This window comes from Balaenoptera ricei, chromosome 8 (assembly GCF_028023285.1).
Source record: "Balaenoptera ricei isolate mBalRic1 chromosome 8, mBalRic1.hap2, whole genome shotgun sequence".
In the NCBI taxonomy this organism is placed as follows: Eukaryota; Metazoa; Chordata; class Mammalia; order Artiodactyla; family Balaenopteridae; genus Balaenoptera; species Balaenoptera ricei.
The window spans coordinates 77,002,738-77,027,022 of NC_082646.1; the positions used below are offsets into that span (position 1 = coordinate 77,002,738).

At 36.3% G+C, this 24,285-nt stretch overlaps 1 protein-coding gene across 2 annotated transcripts in view; it reads left to right on the top strand.

Moving 5' to 3' along the window:
• The window catches only part of PRMT3 (protein arginine methyltransferase 3), a 135,827-nt gene that overhangs the window by 23,007 nt on the left and 88,535 nt on the right, over nucleotides 1-24,285 (top strand). For both annotated transcript variants that reach the window (XM_059929595.1, XM_059929596.1), the window contains exon 9: nucleotides 6,413-6,534. In XM_059929595.1, the coding sequence (XP_059785578.1) occupies nucleotides 6,413-6,534 (122 nt within the window). The remainder of the gene's footprint in view (nucleotides 1-6,412; nucleotides 6,535-24,285) is intronic.

Below are 24,285 nucleotides of genomic sequence, written 5' to 3' on the forward strand. Positions count from 1 at the left end.
TCATATTTTTAAATGATTTGGGATACTTTTCTTTATATTATACTATGACTACAGATTTAAAAAATATATGACACATATTTAAATAGCATTTGATAATTTATAGAATACTTTCAAGCATGTTGTCTCATTGTTGCTATACAATATACCGATATGGTGTATTCATAGCAGGTATGTATTTATCTCTATTTTTCACATGAGGAAATTTGAAACTAGTAGGTTAATTGACTTTCCCTAAAACAGGCAGCTAAAAAAAAGCAAACAAACGAGGGTTTTAGTCCTAGTCTAGTGCCCTTAACCCTGTGCCACTACACTTTGAACACTGTTATGTTAAAATAGAATGAGTAATTAGGGTGGGATTCATTAATGATATTTTAATTCATACTATTTTTCATATATAGGTCATACAATTTCTGTGTGCCATGACAGAACATGTTCATGAAATTATTTAAATATAGTTCTTTTTAAAAATGTATGAAATAACATGTTTTCTTAAGTTTTATTACCATTGTTTTTGTTTGCTTTTATCTCCATTAGGTAGACAAATTTCATATCACAGCACTAGCTTCTGTATCATATTATTTAGTGAATGGTAGAGATTTATTTTTCAAAAAGGTGCTTATAATTTAAAATGTCTTCCTTCCTTCCTTCCCTTCTCCCTCCATCCCTCCCTTCCTACTTCCTTTCCTTCATTCCTTTCTTAATATTGTTTTAATTCACAAAGCTCCTGTGGAGGCCATATGGTTTCTCAGATTTAATTTAACTTTGGGTGGCATAATTGTGTTATCACTCACTCATAATTAATTTCTATTTGTAGTTCACTGAAGAAATTCACAGTTAGGTGCCTTTTTTATGCTTTTGACTATTATCTAAAAATTGATTCACTCTTTTTCCTTTTTTTTTTTTTTAGAAACAGTGAATCACATTCCTTCATCATTTTATAGAATAATGTTAGTGTATTCTGTTATCATTTCTACCTCTTTCTTTGATTCTAGCAGGTTTTAGTTTATTTGCCCAACTACCTAAATCTGAGCTAGATGTAATAAATAATTAGTATATAATTAAAAATACAATTTAAATATAAGCTTTAAAAAGCAGATTGACCTATGTATGTTTGAGTGCTACCTTTACAAATTACCAGCTCTATGATCCTGGATCTGTTACTTTCCTTGTCTGAAGCTCTCCTTCCTTCAGAAAAGGTTAAAGAAGAATTTTATATATATATGCATATGTATATAAATTATATATGTGTGTGTATGTATAGTCTTAAAAAAGAACACACACTCTAATTGGAGTAAATGATACATATCCTTCTGTACTTAGCTTTTGTAGCTCAGCAATTTCTCTAAGATAATCCCTTATTAACATTATTTTAATGGCTCAAAAACCCAATGTAAAATTGTCCATAAATTGTTTTGATTTATATTAGAAATAATGCTGCATGTAAAAATATAAAATATTAAAAATCTTTTTATAAATATGAGAGAAGATTAATAAGATAAATTCCCAGCAGTGGCCTCCCTAGGTCAGAAAGGTTCTACCCAAGATGGTTTTAGGGCTGCCAACTTGTCTTTCCAGAAACAGTGTGTGGGTGTTGATATTCCCAAACACCATTGCCGAAGCACTGTGCTATCAAACTTCTAAATTCCACACTGATCTTTTATTTTTAATTTTTTAATTTTGCAAATATCTTATTTCAATGAAAGTTTTTGGGAAGTTATCACTTACTATTGTGTTATATATATTTTTATATTTTATGCCACATAATATTTCAAACTGATATACTATAACCATACTATAAATATATATGCTCTGTGTTATAGTATTTTCTTGATGTTGTGGTTAATAATTTTATTTGGAACTTTAAAAAAATAGTTTTGTTTGCAGTGATGTTGTATAGATTACATCTTACAATTTTTAAACTTTCTTGTGTGTGAAGTGGTTATGTTAAAATGTGCTGACTCACCCAGATAGGCCACATGTGCAGGAACAGTCACATTCTCCCTGTGGAGCCATCTGGGCCTTGTCCTTCTTAGAGCAGTAGCCTTTTGGCAACCTTATTTCTTCAATAGAAATTAGACTGTTTAGATTCTGTCTCTTCTGGAGTCAGTTTTGGTGTATTATATTTTCAAGATATAATGGAACAGGGCTTCCCTGGTGGCGCAGTGGTTAAGAATCCGCCCGCCAGTGCAGGGGACACGGGTTTGAGCCCTGGTCCGGGAAGATCCCACATGCGGTGGAGCAACTAAGCCCGTGCGCCACAATTACTGAGCCTGCACTCTAGAGCCCGCAAGCCACAACTACTGAGCCAGCATGCCACTACTGAAGCCCGTGTGCCTAGAGCCCGTGCTCTGCAACAAAAGAAGCCACCGCAGTGAGAAGCCTGCGCACCACAACAAAGAGTAGCCCCCGCTTGCCGCAAATAAAGAAAGCCCACATGTAGCAACGAAGACCTAACGCAGCCAAAAATAAATTAATTAATTAATTAAAAAAAAAAGATGTAATGGAACAGACTTCACTTATACTAGTAAACAATACAGAAGATAAAATGTGTAGGAACAGACTTAACTAATGTGCATGACTTATATGAAAAAGATTTTTTAAAACCCCAAACTCCTGAAGAACATAACAGGTGATTTAAACAAATTGAAAGTCATACCATGTTCCTGAATGGAAAACACAAAATAAAATTGTCTGTGTTCCATAAATTTATATTTTAGTGCAATCCCTATAAAAATGCTAAGACTTAAAAAAAAACAAAGAAACCATAGACAGGCTGATTTTCTTGTGCTTGTGGAAAAATAAACATATAAAATTGTCCAGAAACACTGAAAACAATTGGCAGTGAGGGTTGACCAGCTTTACTAGATAGAAATTCTGCCAAGCTTCTATAATTAGAATAATTACTGGTACGTGATTGTATAGATTAATGGAGCAGAATAAAAATCTAGAAATAAACCAAAATATACACAGATCTCCAGAGGGATCCCTTCCTCTCCTCTGTCATGTGAGGACACAGCAAGAAGTCATGTCTGTGAACCACAAAGCAGGCCCTCACCAGAGTCAACCTGTGCCTTGATCTTAGACTTTCCAGCCTCCAGAACTGTGAGAAATAAATTTCTCTTGTTTACAAACCACTCAGTTTATGGTATTTTTGTTATAGCATGCTGAATGAATTGAGACAGGGACCTTCAGCATTCACTAAAATTTCTGTGTGTTTTGGTCTGTCCCCATGTCATAATCACCTCCGAAAGGCCCCAGCTTCTAACACCATCACCTTGGGGGTTAGTATTTCAACGTATGAATTTCGGGGGGATGCAAACACAGACTGTTTAATAACATGTTGGGACAATTGGTTAGCTATCTGAACAGAAGTAAAGTTGGAACCATACCTCTTAGTGTATACTATGATAAAAAAAAAAACTGTAGTAATGAAACTATAAATGTACCAGAAGGAAGTGTGAATGAAATAGAGAATATGGGCTAAGTCAGTCTAATTATGATCAAAATCCAGAAGCCATTAAAAGAAAAGATTTATGAGTTTGACTGTTAGTAAAGAATTTCTACATAGCAAAGATCAGTGTAAGCAGAATCAAAAGATGAAAAATCATATGCTGAGAGAAAACATTGCAAGTCATATTACAAAGGTCTGATCTTAACTAACAAATAACTCTTATTTGATAAAATTTGATAAGAAATTTGGTAAGAGAAGGACTAACAACTTGGTGGAGAAATGGAGAAAGGATATAAGTAGATGGTTCACATAGAACTACAACATATGAAATAATGCAAAACCTCATGATAATGGAAATGCACATTAAATCTAGACCAGTATATCATTATTTTGTACTTGCCATATTGGCAGAAATCTGAAAGTTTGATTATATGGGCTAGTGTCACCTGTGAGGAGATTGGCCCTTATACATTGCTGATTTGAGTCTTCATGAGTAGAATTGCCCTATGGCAGGTAATTTATGTTTAGCAGAATTACAAATATGTATATTCTCTCTGACCCAGTGTTTTTATTTCTAGGAATAGATTTACTCCTTTATACTTCTGTAGAGTTACTCATGTATGAATGGGGTTAGGTATAATGTTATTTACAGCATTGATTGTCATGGTAAAATTTCAGGAACTACGTAAATGTCCATCAGTAGAGAACTGGATCAGTAGATTATGGTACAACCATGATACGGAATCCTATACAGCTATGTAAGGGAAAGAAGTTCTATAAACTGATATGGAAAGATCTCTAAATTATATTGTTAAGGAAAAAAGCAATGTGTAGCACAGTGGGTATAATATGCTTCCATTTGTGTAGAGGAGGGAAGGAAATACATATATAATATTTCATTGTATATGCATAAAAATTCTTTTGAAGGATAAATAAATACACTTTTTGATGTTTAAACTGTATGAATGTTTTACCTAGTGAAAAAGTAATTGTTGAAAAATATAATAGATTCTTAATTCTAGTTCTATTTTTCTTACAGTAGCTTCCCATTACTCAGAATAAAATCCAAGGGCTTTATGTGATCTGACCCCTGCTTAACCCTGATCTCACCACCAAGGAACCTTTCTCACCCAGCTCAGCCACAGTGGCCTTCTTGCTTTGCCTGGAATCTTGTGCTTTGCATTTAATATCTTCTATGGCTAGAAGGCACTTCCTCCAGATCTTTGACTGGCACGCTCCTTTACTTCATTTCCTTCTCCGCTCACATGTATCAGAGAAGTATTCGCAGACCTATCTAAAATTCTAAAAGAGTGTGTCCCCCCGCCCCTTGCTCTAACCTCTACTCTGTGCTTGAGTTTTCTTTATAACACTACTATTCTCTGTTAACATTCTCTGTTCTTTAGTCTCTATTCTTTGTCTGTTCATTGTCTTTGTCTCCCCCACAAGATTGTAAGCTCTGTTAGGACAAGGACTTGGTCTTGTTTGTTGCTGTACCCCATCACCATGATCAATGCCTGCACTTAGTAATGCTCAGCGAATACTTATAGTAGAAGACTACTGAAATAATTTCATATTTTGAGACAAGTATATAGGGTTTCAGGTCATTGGTAATGAAAGACTTAAGGCACTACAGTTTCAGTAATTTCTAGTGTACCTCTGAGTATTTTGCTGAATGTGTTTCCTTGGTAATTAGTTTTTGTTTTTTACTGTGAACCAAGCAGGTTTCACTATACTGTTCTGGGAAGAACCGTATGAAATTCTTGATTAGAAATAATTGCTCCCTGCCTATCCCCAATAACATCTTAAATTTGGTTCTTCTTATTCCTTTCACCAATGATAATGAATATCATTTTTCAAAATTAAATTCTCAAGTTACTGAATTCTAGAAGCCAATTTGTTTTTATTGTACCTGTATTATTAAAATGAGTTGAACATTTAATTTTGGAAGTGGAGGGGTTATGGCAATATTCTATATCCATGATTCCTTTATTTTTTTTTTTTTACATCTTTATTGGAGTATAATTGCTTTACAATGGTGTGTTAGTTTCTGCTGTATAACAAAGTGAATCAGCTATATTTATACATATATCCCCATATCCCCTCCCTCTTGTGCCTCCCTCCCACCCTCCCTGTCCCACCCCTCTAGGTGGTCACAAAGCATCGAGCTGATCTCCCTGTGCTATGCGGCTGCTTCCCACTAGCTATCTGTTTTACACTTGGTAGTGTATATATGTCCATGCCACTCTGTCACTTCGTTCCAGCTTCCCTTCCCCGCCCCCCACCCCCACCCCGTGTCCTCAAGTCTCTTCTCTACATCTGCATCTTTATTCCTCTCCCGCCCCTAGGTTCATCAGAACCAAGTTTTTTTTTAGATTCCATATATATGTGTTAGCAGACGGTATTTGTTTTTCTCTTTCTGACTTACTTCACTCTGTATGACAGACTGTATGTCCATCCACCTCACTACAAATAGCTCAATTTTGTTTCCTTTTATGGCTGAGTAATATTCCATTCATGATTCCTTTATAACCATTTTTAAATTGTACTGGATCAGGCTATCTTGCTTAAGTTAATTCCTGCTACTCAAACTTGAGAAAGTTTATTTCTGTTAAAATTTAGAATTACTAAGCCTAAATTAGAGCATACATACAATAAGGAAATAAAAAACAGAGACTAATTCCCTCTTAATAAGTCTGTGGGAATTGCTTATTTCATATAAAACATTTCTTAAATTTACATTGTTGCATCTGATTGCAGCAGACTGTGGCCAAAACACTGTTATGAATTTAAAACAACTTAATGTAATTATATTTTCAGTTTCCCCAAATAGAAATTATTACCATATTTGATCGGTAAAGTTTAAATTTTTGTTATCTATTCCTAGCCAGAAACATCATCATATATGAATAGGATTTAAAGTATTAGACCTTCTCGATAATATCTGTTTTTTTATTATACCAGGTAGTTTTGGATGTTGGTTGTGGAACTGGAATTCTCTCTATGTTTGCTGCTAAAGCTGGGGCAAAGAAGGTTCTTGGAGTTGATCAGTCTGAAATACTTTACCAGGCAATGCATATCATAAGGTAGATGCATTTTACGGCTTGATTTAAGATTATTCTTAAATTTAATGATTAATATCAATTGATTTTCTTGTCTTTAATAGCGATCCAATGCAGACTGAAGACACTTGTCTTTTAGTAAAAATTCATTCCAGAATAATAAGATTTTAAGTTGGATTGACCTAGACATGTTTGAGCTATGAATAATTTTTATATAGTTTTCTGTCCTTCCAATTATGGCTATAGATATGCTAATTACAATAATATGAAATTAGAAATCATGGACATATAAGGCAGTGTTAGAAGACTTGCTACAAAACTCAGTATATCAGTAGTATTTCCTTTAGCAAATAGCAGTTCAACTAAAAAGACTAAGGATTATCTTTTTCTTTTTGACAACACTAGCCCTTGTGCCTCCTCAAATTAAAATAAGTAAATTCCAGAATGGCTACAAACTTAATTATGTTCTCTAAAAATATCTCCTCTCTTTGAGGAATTAAGTTGGTTAGGTTAATTGATATGTGATTGATTTTACAGTTGGCTTATATCCTAGTAAGAAGACCTTCATTTGAACTACAGCTTTTAGAACTAGATTTTGTTAGCTGTGTACTTAACCAAAGCATGTTACATTTGGAACTTTGGAATAATTTCCAGAATAATTTTAATAGCAGGCTTCTTAGTGATTCTTTTTTCCCCCAGCTTTATTGAGATATAATTGACACATAATATTGTGTGAGTTTAAGGTGTAAAATGTATTGCTTTGATACATTAATATATTACAGAATGATTACCACCATAGTATTAGCTAACACCTCCATTGTGTCACATGAAATAATTACTATTTCTTTTTTGTGTTGGAAACATTTAAGGTCTACTCTTTTAACAGCTTTTGTGATGCTTATGTTAGATTCTCAGCAATGATTCTTAAATGGTCCTCCCACTGATACATATGTTTTATTCTTAAAATTGGTTAATTTTGATCATTTCTGATTCGTATAAAATTTAATTATGTAAAATGTTTAAATTTTTAGATTTTATTGCATTGAAGTCTAGTGTTGTGGTTAAGAGTGCAAAGTTTGAGTCAGACAGGTTTGAGTCCTTGCTCTGTCCCTTCCCTGTTGTTTGAACTTCAGTTAAATTATATCTAACCTCTTTGAAACCTCAGTTGTTTTACTGTCAAAATGAAAATAATGATGACTACCTCATATGGTTATGAGTAAGGTAAATAAGTTATAAGTAAGATATGCACCTCAGTCTCTTTGGCATATTGCCTGCCCTGGCATGTAGTAGGTATTCAGAAGTTAGCAACTGTTATTACTAACAAGTACCAAATTAATGTTAATGAAAAAATGACATTGCTCTTGCTTAGATTTTTTCATAGAGGTTTGTGGTTATTATTTTCATATTAGAGAATATGCATCTGTGTTGCATATGCATATGCAATCCATAATCTAGTAAAGTTTTTTTATTTCTTATGTTGCCATTAACTACAACAGCATCATTTTGGGGGTTCTGTAAAGAGCACCCTCTCTTGCTTGTGCATTACCATCCAAACAGATATGAGAACCACTGTCCCAGAGAAGAGATTGTTTTAGATGAATTATCAAAATTTTATTGTTGTGATAGTAAGATTACTAATAGTAAGATATTTCTATTAGAAATTCTCATCTTATGAAAGACCATGTTCATTTATGTATTCATTTGTCATTTTTGATTTCTGTAAGGTGAGACTAGATGTGCTCTCATTTTAATTCCTTTATGGAAGAAAAAGATAGTGATAGCACTCATTTTATTTTGTTTTGTTTTCATTTTATTTCACAGAAGCCCTGATTCCTAGTGACTTTTTAGAAATATGTTTGTACAATGATTATAATCAAATTCACTGTGTATGAAATTTAGTGCTGGAGTGTATGGAAATTTTGCATGAGAGCATTTATTGAAAATGACTTAGCATTCAATTCTAGGTACTTAAATTTAACAATAAACGTTGCTAACATTAACTTACTACTTTCTATTTAATTTCTTTTGAGGTAGGTACAAAAACAGTACACACATATATATATATATATATTTGTTTTTATAGAGATTAGGAAATTGAGACAGAGACTACGTAACTCTCCTTATTTGTAGTGCGGCCAGGATTAGATCCCAGGCAGCCTGACTCCATGGTCCATACTCAAAGCCAATTTACTATGCTGTCTCCCCATTTCACTACTCACAGCGCATGTATTGGTTGCATTCAGTAGTTTGCTTTACTTAGAACCTATAGAGTTTGAAAATCAGACCTTTTTGTTTTGGATGAGCCAACATTGTACTTTTCTTCAAAGATGTTCTCCTTTGCCGCCTTTTTTTTTTTCCACATCTTTATTGGAGTATAAATGCTTTACAATGTTGTGTTAGTTTCTGCTGTACAACAAAGTGAATCAGCTATATGTATACATATATCCCCACATCCCCTCCCTCTTGAGCCTCCCTCCCAACCTCCCTATCCCACCCCTCTAGGCGGTCACAAGGCACCGAGCTGAACTCCCTGTGCTATGCAGCAGCTTCCCACTAGCCATCCGTTTTACATTTGGTAGTGTGTACACGTCACTGCTACTCTCTCATTTCATCCCAGCTTCCCCATCCCCCATGCCCTCAAGTCTGTTCTCTACATCTGCGTCTTTATTCCTGCCCTGCCACTAGATTCATCAGTACTGCTTTTTTAAATTCCATATATATGTGTTAGCATATGGTACTTTTCTCTTTCTGACTTACTTCACTCTGTATGACAGACTGTAGGTCCATCCACCTCACTACAAATAACTCAATTTTGTTCCTTTTTATGGATGAGTAATATTCACTTGTATATATGTGCCACATCTTCTTTATCCAGTTATCTCTTGATGGACATTTAGGTTGCTTCCATGTCCTGGCTATTGTAAATAGTGCTGCAGTGAACACTGTGGTACGTGACTCTTTTTGAATTATGGTTTTCTCAGGGTATATGCCCAGTAGTGGGATTGCTGGGTCTTATGGTATTTCTATTTTTAGTTTTTTAAGGAACCTCCATACTGTTCTCCATAGTGGCTGTATCAATTTACATTCCCACCAACAGTGCAAAGGGGTTCCCTTTTCTCCACACCCTCTTCAGCGTTTACTGTTTGTAGATTTTTTGATGCTGGCCATTCTGACTGGTGTGCGGTGATACCTCATTGTGGTTTTGATTTGCATTTCTCTAATGATTAGTGATGTTGAGCATCTTTTCATGCATTTGTTGGCCATCTGTATGTCTTCTTTGGAGAAATGTCTATTTAGGTCTTCTGCCCATTTTTGGATTGGGTTGCTTGTTTTTTTGATACTGAACTGCATGAACTGCTTGTATATTTTGGAGATTACTCCTTTGTCAGTTGCTTCATTTGCAGATATTTTCTCTCCATTCTGAGAAATGGAAATTCTGTCTTTTCGTCTTGTTATGGTTTCCTTTGCTGTGCAAAAGCTTTTAAGTTTCATTAGGTCCCATTTGTTTATTTTTGTTTTTATTTCCATTTTTCTAAGAGGTGGGTCAAAAAGGATCTTGCTGTGATTTATGTCATAGAGTGTTCTGCCTATGTTTTCCTCTAAGAGTTTTATAGTGTCTGGCCCTACATTTAGGTCTTTAATCCATTTTGAGTTTATTTTTGTGTATGGTTTTTAGGGAGTGTTCTGATTTCATTCTTTTACATGTAGCTGTCCAGTTTTCCCAGCACCACTTATTGAAGAGGCTGTCTTTTCTCCATTGTATACTCTTGCCTCCTTTATCAAAGATAAGGTGACCATATGTGCATGGGTTTATCTCTGGGCTTTCTATCCTGTTCCATTGATCTATATTTCTGTTTTTGTGCCAGTACCATACTGTCTTGATTACTGTAGCTTTGTAGTATAGTCTGAAGTCAGGGAGCCTGCTTCCACCAGCTCCATTTTTCTTTCTCAAGATTGCTTTGGCTATTCAGGGTCTTTTGTGTTTCCATACAGATTATAAAATTTCTTGTTCTAGTTCTGTGAAAAATGCCACTGGTAATTTGATAGGGATTGCATTGAACCTGTAGATTGCTTTGGGTAGTATAGTCATTTTCACAGTATTGATTCTTCCAATCCAGGAGCATGGTATATCTCTCCATCTGTTTATATTATCTTTGATTTCTTTCATCAGTGTTTTATAGTTTTCTGAGTACAGGTCTTCTGCCTCCTTAGGTAGGTTTATTCCTAGGTATTTTATTCTCTTTGTTGAGATGGTAAATGGGATTGTTTCATTAATTTCTCTTTCTGATCTTTGTTAGTGTATAGGAATGCAAGGGATTTCTGTGCATTAATTTTGTATCTTGCAACCATACCAAATTCATTGATTAGTTCTAGTAGTTTTCTAGTGGCATCGTTAGGATTTTCTATGTATAGTATCATGTCATCTGTAAACAGTGACAGTTTTACTTCCTTTCCAATTTGTATTCCTTTTATTTCTTTTTCTTCTCTGATTGCTGTGGCTAAGACTTCCAAAACTATGTTGAATAATAGTGGTGAGAGTGGGCAACCTTTTCTTGTTCTGATCTTAGAGGAAATGCTTTCAGTTTTTCACCATTGAGAATGATGTTTCCTGTGGGTTTGTCGTATGTGGCTTTTATTATGTTGAGGTAGGTTCCCTCTATGCCCACTTTCTGAAGAGTGTTTTTATCATAAATGGGTGTTGAATTTTGTCAGAAGCTTTTTCTGCATCTATTGAGATGATCATATGGTTTTTATTCTTTAATTTGTTAATATGGTGTATCACACTGTTTTGTGTATATTGAAGAATCCTTGCATCCCTGGGATAAATCCCACTTGATCATGGTGTATGATCCTTTTAATGTGTTGTTGGATTCTGTTTGCTAGTATTTTGTTGAGGCTTTTTGTGTCTGTGTTCATCAGTAATATTGGTCTATAATTTTTCTGTGTGACATCTTTGTCTGGTTTTGGTATCAGGGTAATGGTAGCCTCGTAGAACGAGTTTGGGAGTGTTCCTCCCTCCACAATTTTTTGGAAGAGTTTGAGAAGGATAGGTGTTAACTCTTCTCAAAATGTTTGATAGAATTCACCTGTGAAGCCATGTGGTCCTGGACTTTTGTTTGTTGGAAGATTTTAAATTATGGTTTCAATTTCATTACCTGTGATTCGTCTCTTTATATTTTCTAATTCTTCCTGGTTCAGTCTTGGAAGGTTGTACTTTTCCAGGAATTTGTCCGTTTCTTTCAGGTTGTCCATTATATTGGCATATAGTTGCTTGTAGTAGTCTCTTACGATCTTTTGTATTTCTGCGGTGTCAGTTGTAATCTCTTCTTTTTCATTTCTAATTTTATTGATTTGCATCCTCTCCCCTTTTTTCTTGATGAGTCTGGCTAAAGGTTTATCAATTTTGTTTATCTTCGCAAAGAACCGGGTTTTAGTTTTATTGATCTTTGCTATTGTTTCCTTTGTTTCTATTTCATTTATTTCTGCTCTGATCTTTATGATTTCTTTCCTTCTATAATTTTGAGTTTTCTTTGTTCTTCTTTTTCTAGTTACTTTAGGTATAAGGTTAGATTGTTTTCTTGTTTCTTGAGGTGAGCCTGAATTGCTATGCACTTCCCTCTTAGAACTGCTTTTGCTGCGTCCCATAGGTTTTGGATTGTCGTGTTTTCGTTGTCATTTGTTTCTAGGTATTTTTTGATTTCCTTTTTAATTTCTTCAGTGATCTCTTGGTTATTTAGCAGCACACTGTTTAGCCTCCATGTATTTGTGTTTGTTACTGTTATTTCCTTTAATTGATTTCTAATCTCATAACGTTGTGGTTAGAAAAGATGCTTGATATGATTTCAGTTTTCTTAAATTTTCCAAGGTTTGATTTGTGACCCCAAATGTGATCTGTTCTGGAGAATGTTCCGTGTGCACTTGAGAAGAAAGTGTATTCTTCTGCTTTTGGGTGGAATGTCCTAAAGATATCAATTAAGTCTATCTGGTCTATTGTGTCATTTAAAGCTTGTGTTTCCTTATTTATTTTCTGTCTGGATGATCTGTCTATTGGTGTAAGTGGGGTGTTAAAGTCCCCTACTATGATTGTGTTACTGTTGATTTCTCCTTTTATGGCTGTTAACATTTGCCTTATGTATTGAGGTGCTCCCGTGTTGGGTGCATAAATATTTATAATTGTTAAGTTTTCTTCTTGGATCGATCACTTGATCATTATGTAGTGTCCTTCCTTATCTCTTGTAACAGTCTTTATTTTAAAGTCTATTTTATCTGATATGAGTATTGCTACTCCAGCTTTCTTATGATTTCCATTTGCATGGAATATCTTTTTCCATCACCTCACTTTCAGTCTGTATGTGTCCCTAGGTCTGAAGTGGGTCTTTTGTAGACAACATATATATGGGTCTTGTTTTTGTATCCATTCAGCCAGTCTGTGTCTTTTGGTTGGAGCATTTAATCCATTTACATTCAAGGTCATTATTGATATGTATGTTCCTATTACCATTTTCTTAACTGATTTGGGTTTGTTTTTGTGGGTCTTTTTTTTCTCTTGTGTTTCCTGCCTAGAGAAGTTCCTTTAGCATTTGTTGTAGAGCTGGTTTGGTGGTGCTGAATTCTCTTAGCTTTTGCTTGTCTGTAAAGCTTTTGATTTCTCCATCAAATCTGAATGAGATCCTTGCTGCATAGAGTAATCTTGGTTGTAGGTTTTTCCCTTTCATCACTTTAAATATGTGCTGCCACTCCCTTCTGGCTTGCAGCGTTTCTGCTGAAAGATCAGCTGTTAACCTTATGGGGATTCCCTTGTATGTTATTTGTCACTTTTCCCTTGTTGCTTTTAATATTTTTTCTTTGTATTTAGTTTTTGATAGTTGGATTAATATGTGTCTTGTTATGTTTCTCTTTGGGTTTATCCCGTATGGGACTCTCTGTGCTTCCTGGACTTGATTGACTATTTCCTTTCCCATGTTAGGGAAGTTTTCAACTATAATCTCCTCAGATATTTTCTCAGACCCTTTGTTTTTCTCTTCTTCTTCTGGGACCTCTATAATTTGAATGTTGGTGCATTTAATGTTGCCCCCTGACGTCTCTGACACTGTCCTCAATTCTTTTCATTCTTTTTTCTTTATTCTGCTCTGCGGTAGTTATTTCCACCATTTTATCTTCCAGCTTACTTATCTGTTCTTCTGCCTCAGTTATTCTGCTATTGACTCCTCCTAGAGTATTTTTTATTTCAGTTATTGTGTTCATCACTGTTTGCTGTTTAGTTCTTCTAGATCCTTGTTGAATATTTCTTGTATTTTCTCCATTCTGTTTCTGAGATTTTGGATCATCTTTACTCTCATTACTCTGAATTTTTTTCAGGGAGGTTGCCTATTTTTTCTTCATTTATTTGGTCTTGTAGGTTTTTACCTTGCTCCTTCATCTGTAACATATTTTTTTGTTGTTGCTTTTTTTTTTTTTTTGATGGGTGGGGCTGTATTCCTGTGTTACTGGTTGTTTGGCTTGAGGCGTCAAGCAGTGGAGTTTGCAGGCAGTTGGATAGAGCTGGGTCTTGGTGCTGAGATGAGGACCTCTGGGAGACCTCACTCTGATTAGTATTCCCTGGGGTCTGAGGTTCTCTGTTAGTCCAGCAGTTTGGACTCGGCCCTCCCACCACAGGAGCTTGGGCCTGACCTCTGGCCTGGGAACCAAGATCCCGCAAGCCGTGTGGTGTAGCAAAAAAAAAAAAAAAAAAGCGATACAATAACAAAGAATAAAAAGCAGAATAAAATTAGAAAGATAAAAAATATATTAGGAAAAATAAAAATATAATTGAAACGACTGCAACAAGGTAAAATAAAACCACAACAGAAAAAAGAAAAAAAAGCGGGGGGGGGGGAGCAAGCCAAAAGTAGCAGAACAATAACAAAGTATAAAGAATAAAAGAAAATTAGAAAAATAAAAGATTTATTAGAAAAAATAAAAATATAAATGAACCAACAAGGTAAAACACAACCCCAGTCTAAAAGAGGAAAAAAGAAAAAAAAAGAAAAAAAAAGCCTTGGCTCTGGGGGCAGAGTTTAGGCAAGAGTGGAACTTAGGCAGGGGTGGGTTTTAGGTTGGGGCAGTACCTAGGCAGGTGGGGGGTGACGTTTCAGCATGGGGCGGGGCCTAGGCTCAGGACCCAGCAGCCAGAAAAAGTCTAGGGAGCGGGGCCTAGGCAGGCAACGTTCACGCCTGGGGCGGGGCTTCTGCTTAGGACCTGCGCAGAAGCGGAGAGGCAGCAGGTACAAAGGAGGGCCTCTGCAGTGTGGGGTTCCAGAGTTTGGAGGTAGGGCCCTGGGTGAGGGTGTGTGGGTGGGGTTTAGGTCCAGCATGGTTGGAGGGGTTCACAGAGGGGGTCTCCGAGTGTAGAGGTGGGGCCCTGGGTGGGGGTGTAGGGGCAGGTCTTGGGCTCTGCCTGGCAGGAGGCTCCAAGGGCAGAGGATTAGGCCTGGGAGCCCAGTAGGCTCCCTGGTGCCTAAGTGGACTGGGAGAGCACCGGCTGTGTTCTCTTCCATGCCCCCCCACACCCACTGTCTCCCCCAGGGTCTCCCTGGTCCCTGCTGGACCCCTAACTGTGTGTGTGTCCCACTCACTGGGCGTAGGAACTCCTCTCCTCCCCCAGCCACCGCTCAGGGATGCCAGTCCGGGAGGTCCGGCCTTTACTTTTCCTCCCCCTTCCCCCCCTCCCACTCCCTCAGGACCCTCGTGGCTGGAGGGGGCCTAGGTGGGCAGAAGATCAGGCCCGGGATCTCAGCAGGCTCCCGGGGGCCCAAGTGGGCAGGGAAAAGCTGGCCACGCTCCCTTTTGATCCTCTGCCCTCCTGATGGTCCCCCAATTTCCTGCTTTGGGCGTGGGATCCCTTCCCCTCCCCCAGCCACCCCTCTGGCCACCAGTCCCTTCCTGCCTCCACTTCTCCTCCCCCTTCACTCCCCCCCACAGCCCCCATCCTACCCAGTTGCTGTGGGTTCCTTCCGTCCCCTTAGGTGTCCATGGTGCCCCACTGATGCCTGGTAGGTGCCCTGGTTGTTCAGAGACGTGAATTCCGCATCCTCCTAGTATGCCATCTTGACTCCACCCCCTGCTTTTTTTATATTGTGAAAAGATAGCTATTTCCATAGTGTTCTCAGCATCTCTCCTTTGTCTACCATTCGAATATTTGAAAATTATACTGTGGGGTGATATAACCTCTGTTCTTCTGTTTGTGAATGTCCCTGTAGAAGAATATTCAGGAAACAGGTTATTGTTAATATCCCCAGCATTTACTGGCTCATTATTCTACCAGTTGAGGAGGCAGAATAGCATACTTCTCTCAGCATCTGGAACCATATGACTTGATTTCTAATTTTGGCTTTTTGACTGTTTAGCTTTATGAAAATGGGCAAATTGCTTAACTTCTTTAACCCCGGTCTCTTCATTTATAAAATGGGGTTGATGGTAGTACCTATCTCACAAGATTATTTTAAGGATTGAATCCATTTGTGGTGCTTTACAAAGTGGCTGACATGTATCTGCTTACTAAATGTTAGTAATTATAATAATATTAAGTGATAACTGTAGTGGTATGTTTGGCTTGGCACCAGTGCCTCCGATAATACTTTACATTTGGTTGGTTATGTTTCTAAAATGATCATTTCTTGCAGCTGTCCCACCAACATATGATGACTCTCTTTTTTGTATTCTTTCTGTTTCACAGTCTGTTCTCTTACACCATAAAGCTTCAAGTATTAGCCAGCTGTATTCCGTATTCACTCTCCTCCCTTGAAATCTACCCTAAGCTTCTCTTATACTTGTCTATTATTGCACTGGAGTTTTCTAGAACTATCATCAGTCAGTGAAAGCAACTCTTCTGATTAGCAGGCTGTGAATTGTCTTTAGTAATTCTGAGGCTTCTTTCTCTGTCAGAAATCTATACACAGCAGGATTTCTGTAAAACTCCATAAGCTTACATCTGAAAAAAGTACTTTAAATTCTAAAAGATGGATACTTTTAAAATACATGTTTCATTATTCTTTTAGATATATTCAACTTACAATCCTTGAGTTGTGTTCAAAATAATGATAAAATAATTTTTATTTTTCTTTGTTTAAAAAAGAGATCTAACATTTCTAAAGAAATGAGTGTAGAATGGAGTAAGTTTTGGCTTTAATGTAAACTGATATATATATATATATATATTAGGGCTTATATACATATATAAATTATTTGTATATAAATTGGGACTTAATAAGAAGGTCAGGCTTGCAGTTCTGAGGTTGCAGACGTGAATAAAGTAGAATATGGATTTTTAAAGATGTTATATTAGCAGGGACAAATAGAACTCAAAGTGATATGGAAGGAATGAGAAATTGTTTCTTTTTCTAGCTGTCACATTCCAGTGAATGATCATTTCAGAAATATAAACTTACCTAAGGACAGCAAAGCTATTCAGTTGCCAGACAGTTGTATCCAATGTTCACCCTCAGGAAGCAGAGGTAGCCTCTGGCAATATTTTTACCATTACTCTGGCTGCCTTTGGTTTCTCATTGACTCCGCTATGGAATAGCTCATTATTCAGACTTTTGGATGTTACTGCAGAGGAGTTTTCATGAGAGGATTGATCTATCATTTGGCTACAATGCAGTGCTTTCAATCTCAGTATGACATTAAAGATGCAGTCTTTTATATTGCCTGTGTCTAGAATACTGTTAAAAATGAAACATTAAGAAAAGCCTAGATCTGTTGTCATATTTATGTAAATGTCCTTCTCTGGATTCTAGGATAGGAGCTTTATCTTCTTAATATTTTTATCCCTGTAACACCTGGCAAAGTGTCTTATATGTGGTAGATACTTAGTGAAAGGTTTTTGAGAAGAATAAAGTAACTTAATGAATTTAAAGGTAGTGGTGGTATATATAATATTTGGAACAAGATCACAAAATACACCAGGATAAATTCTTGAAGTAAGGGGTGTTTCTTCATATTTGTTTCTAAATATAATAGAAATAATAGAAGAGCAAGTTAAAGCTGAAGGGAACTTTGAACCACTGATGAAGCTAAAATGCTAAAAAAAAAAAAAAATTTGCTGCTCAGGAGTCTTCTAATGAAGGTAATGAAGGTGATCAAGACGCCTTACGTGGAAACTAAATTCAGTTTTTCTTGCATCCCACCATCCCCTTAATTTTGTGTCAACTCAGTAGTCCTGTCTTGGGGGGCCCATGACTACCCACTAGTTCAGTGGTTCACTGGAAGAACTCACATGACTCAATATAAAGTTGTGTTCCCAGCTAAGATTTATTACAGCAAAGGATATAGTCCAGGGACAGCAAGAAAAAGATATCCATAGGTAAGGAGGTCATGTACAGGCTTCCACAAAATCCTTTCTTCTCTGCAAGAGTCACACAAGATGTACTTTTCCTTCTAGCTGTGAACCTCAGAGACTCTTATGATATGTCTCTACCCAAGGAAGTTTGCTTGAGTCTTAGAGTCTATAGTTCTCAAAGAGAACTGGTCACATAGGCACATACCTGCTGTGTGACCAGCCATTGTACAAATCCATGTCAGATACCAGGTACATATCAGGAATCTTCATGTTTACTTTAAACATGCTGTCCTCTGATTTGTCTTGGTCCACAGCTTCACGTGTATAGAATAGCATCATTAACCAGAAACTACATGAATGTTCAGGAGTTTTGTTCTTACGGTTTGATGAATTATTGCCACAGTTACAGAAAGAAGTAAGAACTGAGAGAACAGACCTGCATTAACTCTTCTCACAGGTCAAATGGAAACATGGGACTCAAACTTGACGTTTCCTTCATCAGCACACTTGCTGGAGATAGAGTCCTCTTGAAAAGCCTTATTGTTTCTCAAATCCATCCCTTGTCTACAGTTGATGTTTCTTTTATATTTATTTATTTATTTTTATTTATTTTTGGCTGCGTTGGGTCTTTGTTGCTGCACGCGGGCTTTCTCTAGTTGCAGCGAGCAGGAGCTACTCTTTGTTGCGATGGGCGGGCTTCTCATTGTGGTGGCTTCTCTTGTTTTGGAGCACGGGCTCTAGGCGTGCAGGCTTCAGTAGTTGTGGCACAAGGGCTCGGTAGTTGTGGCTCACAGGCTCCAGAGCACAGGCTCAGTAGTTTTGGCGCATGGGCTTAGTTGCTCTGTGGCATGTGGGATCTTCCCGGACCAGGGCTCGAACCCGTGTCTCCTGCATTGGCAGGCGGATTATTAACCACTGCGCCACCAGCGAAGTCCCTCGTTGATGTTTCTTAAATCCGTGCCTTAATTCACATTCTTGTATTGTGTATATACTTACATGAATTAACACATCTGCACATAAGTAGCTCGGTTGTTTGTATTCAGTTATTTGGTTTTCTGTCATGTACTCTCTTAGTGCAGCCAGATTGATTTTCCTACCAATTCTCTTCCCCTTTAAATAAATAAAGGAAGAAAGGGGTAAAAAGTTGTCTTTGTGTTGGGAAGACATGAGAGGATAAAGGAGAAACTAAAAATTACCTCTGATCCTGGTATGAGATCTCACTATCAACATTTTGGTAAGGCTTTTTAAAGACTTAGGTTACAGGAGATGAAATACATGGAAATGTAAGCTTTACGAAAAATATCAGCTCCCTAAGGTTAGACAGGGATTTTTCTCCGTTTCATTCACGGATGTGCCCCACCACCTGGAAGGGTACCAGGCACACAGGTAGGTATTCAGTGTAAATACTTACTCAGTGAATGAATGAATGAATGTATTTTCAAGACCCAGGACATCAAACATTCAAAGCCAGATAAATCGTCAACACCAAAGACTGAAAACATATTGTCTCTGCCTGAATCCAGGTTATTCTTTCTTCGTTGTTTTTCATTGTGTTAGAAGCTAAGCTATTGCTAATTTTAAATAATAAATGTCCTCAGTGTTAGTAATTCCACAGCTACACTCCTGTAAACACAAATGGTACATTTGGGAGGGAGGCAGCTCATGGAATAGATTTGTTCTAATTGCAAGTCTGTCCCCTACATTGAAATTATCTGCCTGGTAGTACTTGTTGTTTATGAGATGTCCTTACATCTTTCCCCTATCTCAAATAGTTAAGGATTCTTGTTTTTTTACATTTATGAATGGAGGACTAGATTATTTCATAAAGGTAATTGGTATGGGTTTTCTCTCATCTCCCTGAGAAGAAAGGAGGGAGATCTGTTCTGGGCACCACTTTTCCTATGATATTTCAGTTCCTTTGTCACTTCCACTTTGTATACCTCTTGACATCAGGCATTTGTGTTGTGAAAAATGGCTCCCACCTCCACTACAGTCTTCTCTGATGTGTGCACTGAGCACTGGATCCTTCTTCACAAGTTTACCAAAATGATTTGATTCTCCTTTTTTTCCCCACTAAATTTATCAGAATCTTTGGTTGTTTGATATCACCTTCTAATATTGCCATGAGTTTATAAATTTATTATATTTTGTATTACTTTATTGTCATTTCCGCATGCTTGGGGAACAAGAGAGAAATATGTATGCTTGGGTGCCATAGCTAACTGAAAGCAAAGTAATATTATACCTTGTATATTTTTATATCAGGGTATTCCCTCCCTGTCCCCCTGCCTCATATGCATTTTGAAAAAATAGTTGTTATCACTCATGTATTCTTCTAGGTAAACTTTATTATAATTTTGTCACCAACTTTAAATGCCATTTAGTTGATAAGGTGTTCATTGTATGAACCCCTGTGGTACTTTATGCTGTTTGCACGTCTGTCTCCCTGCTAGACCGTGTTCTTTCTTAGAACCTAGACTATGTCTTTTATCAAAATCACATTGGGCAGAGGTACATTACAAATTTGATCCTATATTTCTCATTCTAAAAATCCTGAAATGGCTCCTCATTATCTCTAAATAAAATCTAGACTCCTTTGCATCCCCTCTAACTACTTCCCAACTTTGTCACTACATACTACCTCTTGTTGCTCTAATCATACTAAACTATTTATAGCTCTTCAAACTTGGAATTTCTTTTCCATACACACACACACACACACACACACACACACACACACACACATATAACCACAGGCAGTTTGTGCACACAGAGATGAGGCACCCTCCTTTACCCCCATGCTCGCATACATCTTTGTGGATGCTCTGTTTTTTTCCTGACTAAGCTCAAGTGTCACTCACTTAGTTAAGGGCTTATTATATTAGCTCCTATGGACCCTGTGTTCTTTACTGCTCTGAATCCCTTAGACCATGTTCTTAAGTGCACAGACCATGTCTTTTATCTCTGTATGCCCAGTATCAGATAATTAATCATGATGATGTCCTTGTATCATGAGATAAAGCTTAAATTGCTACTTTTAAGATTGGAAATAATATAGGATAGTGATTGTTGTTCTAACAAAATGTTCACTTAGAAAAATAGATAATTTGTGTTTATTGGATTAGTTAAGAGACTTACTTAACATACTCTTTTTATTATGGTGTTGTATTTCTGTAGATTAAATCTATGCTAGTTTTGAGCAGGTGTTTCCAGAGATAGAATTCATTTCGAATGCTTTTATGCTAACGTAGGGTTTAGTGATTGGACACTTGAGAAAAGAAAAATAAGTAAAATCTATAGTTTCTTTCATGAATGGTAAATCAGGTGGTGATTAAGATGAGCAGTCTCATAAAAGGGGTTATCTACATGAATGATATCTGTGTTGTGATGTTTTAATACAGAATTACTGGGAATTATGGGCTTTGTCTTTTTTTCTGTATTCCCTGAAATCTTAATCTTTCCAGTTATATTTGAACAAGTAATTACTGAGACAAATAGGATTATGACTTGTAGCAGACAATAAACAGGCTGAGCAGATGGCCTTTTACAGGACACACCTTGTTTCGCATGAGCATTCTGAAGATATTTCTACGGCAGTGGGAACATTTCGCTCTTTTTAGAAGATTGCTTTCTGTTTCCTTTGAAGTGTTTGTAATTGTGAAAGCCCAATTAAATATTTCAGTAAATAGTAAGCAACTGCAGCAATTTTTTCATAGAGAATTTTATTAAATACCTCTTTGAAAAAACTCAGATGGGATATAAACATCCTTTCTTTTTTACCTTTGTGTGAGATATACATATTAAAAAGTGCATAACACATAAATTATATGTTCTAATATGCATATGTATGGATAAATAATAGGAAAGAGAACATTTCCAGCACTTCAGAATTCCTCCCACCTCCATTTTCCCTTTTTCAGTCAGATGCTCTCCCTGCTTGATTGAGGTAAGTACCATCCTGACTTTGGTGGTAATCACTTCCTTTATATTTTAACCACTTAAATGGGCATAGTTTAGTTTACTCAATTTTGACCTTTAGATAAATGAAATCATATATTATTCATTCTTTTTGTCTAGCTTGTTTTGCTCAACATTATTTTTAGTGTTCATTCATGTTTATTGTTATATAGAATGCCATTGATTAATATATCCCAATTTATCTTTTCTGTTCCTGATGGGAATTTTTGTGTTTTCCAGTTTAGGTCTGTTAAGAACGATTTTGTCATGAACTTTTTGTACATGTGCCTGGTGCACACATCTGTGGGGTATATATTTACATATAAAATTGCAGGCTTTAGGGTATACATATCTTCAGATTTTCTGAATATTGCCAGGCTGTTTTCCAGAGTGGTTATACCAATTTATACTTCTACCGATAGTATATAACAGTTCTGGTTGGTATTGCCTACCTTTAAGAATTTTTTCCAGTTGGTTGTATAACAGTATCTCATTGCAATTTAAATTTGCATTTCTGTGATTATCAGTGAGGCTGAGCATCTTTTCATGTGATTATTGGACATTTGGATTTCCTTTTCTGTGAAATATCTGTTTATGTCTTTTGTTCAGGTTTCCATTGAGTTGGGCCTTTTTATTATTTGTAGGCAATCTTTAAATTTTTTTTTATTTGAGTTGTTTATAGGTTTTATGTAATGAAAAAGTTCTCATTCTTGCTTGCTATTTCACTCTCTTCATAGTGTCTTTGATGTACTGAAATTCTCAGTTTTCATGAGCATCATTCATGTTTATGGTTGCCACTATATGTGAGTTGGGTAAGAAGTCTTATGGAGGTGTTTTCCTATATTCTCTTATAAATTTTATAGTTGTGTTTTTTACATTTAGGTTTGTAATCTACCAGGCATTGTTTTTTGTATATGGTATGAGGTAGTGATCCAGATTTTTATTATTACCATTATTATTATTATTTGTAATCTGTTTAAATGACCTAGTTGTCCCAGTCTCACTTAGTGCAGAGACCATTCTTTCCTCTCTACTTTGCACTGTCATATTTGTTGGGAATCAAGCATCCATATATGAGGCCAGTATAACCTTTATACCAAAACTCTACTAAGGCAGTAGAACAGAAAAGTATAGGTCACTCATTTGTGAACATATGTTCAGACATCCTATTCAAAATATTAGAAAATTAATTGAGCGATATATTGGAAGGTAAAGTTTATCCCAGGAGTACAAGTTTGGTTAAATTTGAGAAAATCAACCAGAAAAATCTTTTGAGATATCTCAGGAAAAAAAGTTTAGTAAAATTCCATATCCCTTCAATGTATCTATATATTAAAACTCTTAGCAAACTAGAACTAGAATGTTATATTGTAACATGGTACAGTGTATCTACAAAAACCAAAATTACAGCCTAGAACTTGATGAAGCTTTGAAAGTGTTCACTTTAAGTTCAGGAACAGGACAGGGATACTTGCCATCACCTTTTCTATTCAACACTGTAAAGGAGATCCTAGACAGTGGAGCAAGGCAATAAAAAGAAGGGTATAAGAATTGGAAATGAAGGAACAAGACTGTTCTTGTTCCCTAGTAATATGTTTGTGAATATTGATATCAGAAATAAGCTATAAATAAGTTATTGCAATAATAAACTATCAAGGTGCTGAATACTTTAATTTTTTAATTTGACGTATAGTTGATTTACAATGTTGTGTTAGTTTCTGGTGTACAGCAAAGTGATTAAGTTATACATATATATATTCTTTTTCATATTCTTTTCTATTATCATTTATTGAAAGATACTGAATATAGTTCCGTGTGCTATACAGTAGGACCTTGTTGTTTATCTGTCTTAATATATAGCAGTTTGTATCTGCTAATCCCAAACTCCTAATTTATCCCTGCCCTCTTCCCCTCTCTGCCTTTCCCCTTTGGTAACCATAAGTTTGTTCTCTATTTCTGTGCCTCTGTTTCTGTTTCGTATATACGTTCGTTTTCATTACTTTTTAGATTCCACATATGAATGATATCATACAGTATTTATCTTTCTCTGTCTGACTTATTTCACTAAGCATAATATTCTCTAGGTCCATCCATGTTGCTGCAGGTGGCAATATTTCATTCTTTTTAATGGCTGAGTAGTATTCCATTGTGTGTGCGTGTGTGGGTGTGGGTGTGGGTGTGTCTGTGTATCATATCTTCTTAATCCAGTCATCTGTTGCTGGGCACTGGGGTTGCTTCCATGTCTTAGCTATTGTATATGGTGCTGCTATGAGCATTGTGGTGAATGTATCTTTTTGAATTAGTGTTTCTGTTTTTTCTGGATATATACCCAGGAATGGAATTGCTGGATCATGTGGTATTTCTGTTTTTAGTTTTTTAAGGAACGTCCATACTGTTTTCCATAGTACCTGCACCAATTTACATTCCCACTAGCAGTGTAGGAGAGTTCCCTTTTCTCCACATCCTCTGCAGCATTTATTATTTATAGACTTTTTAAT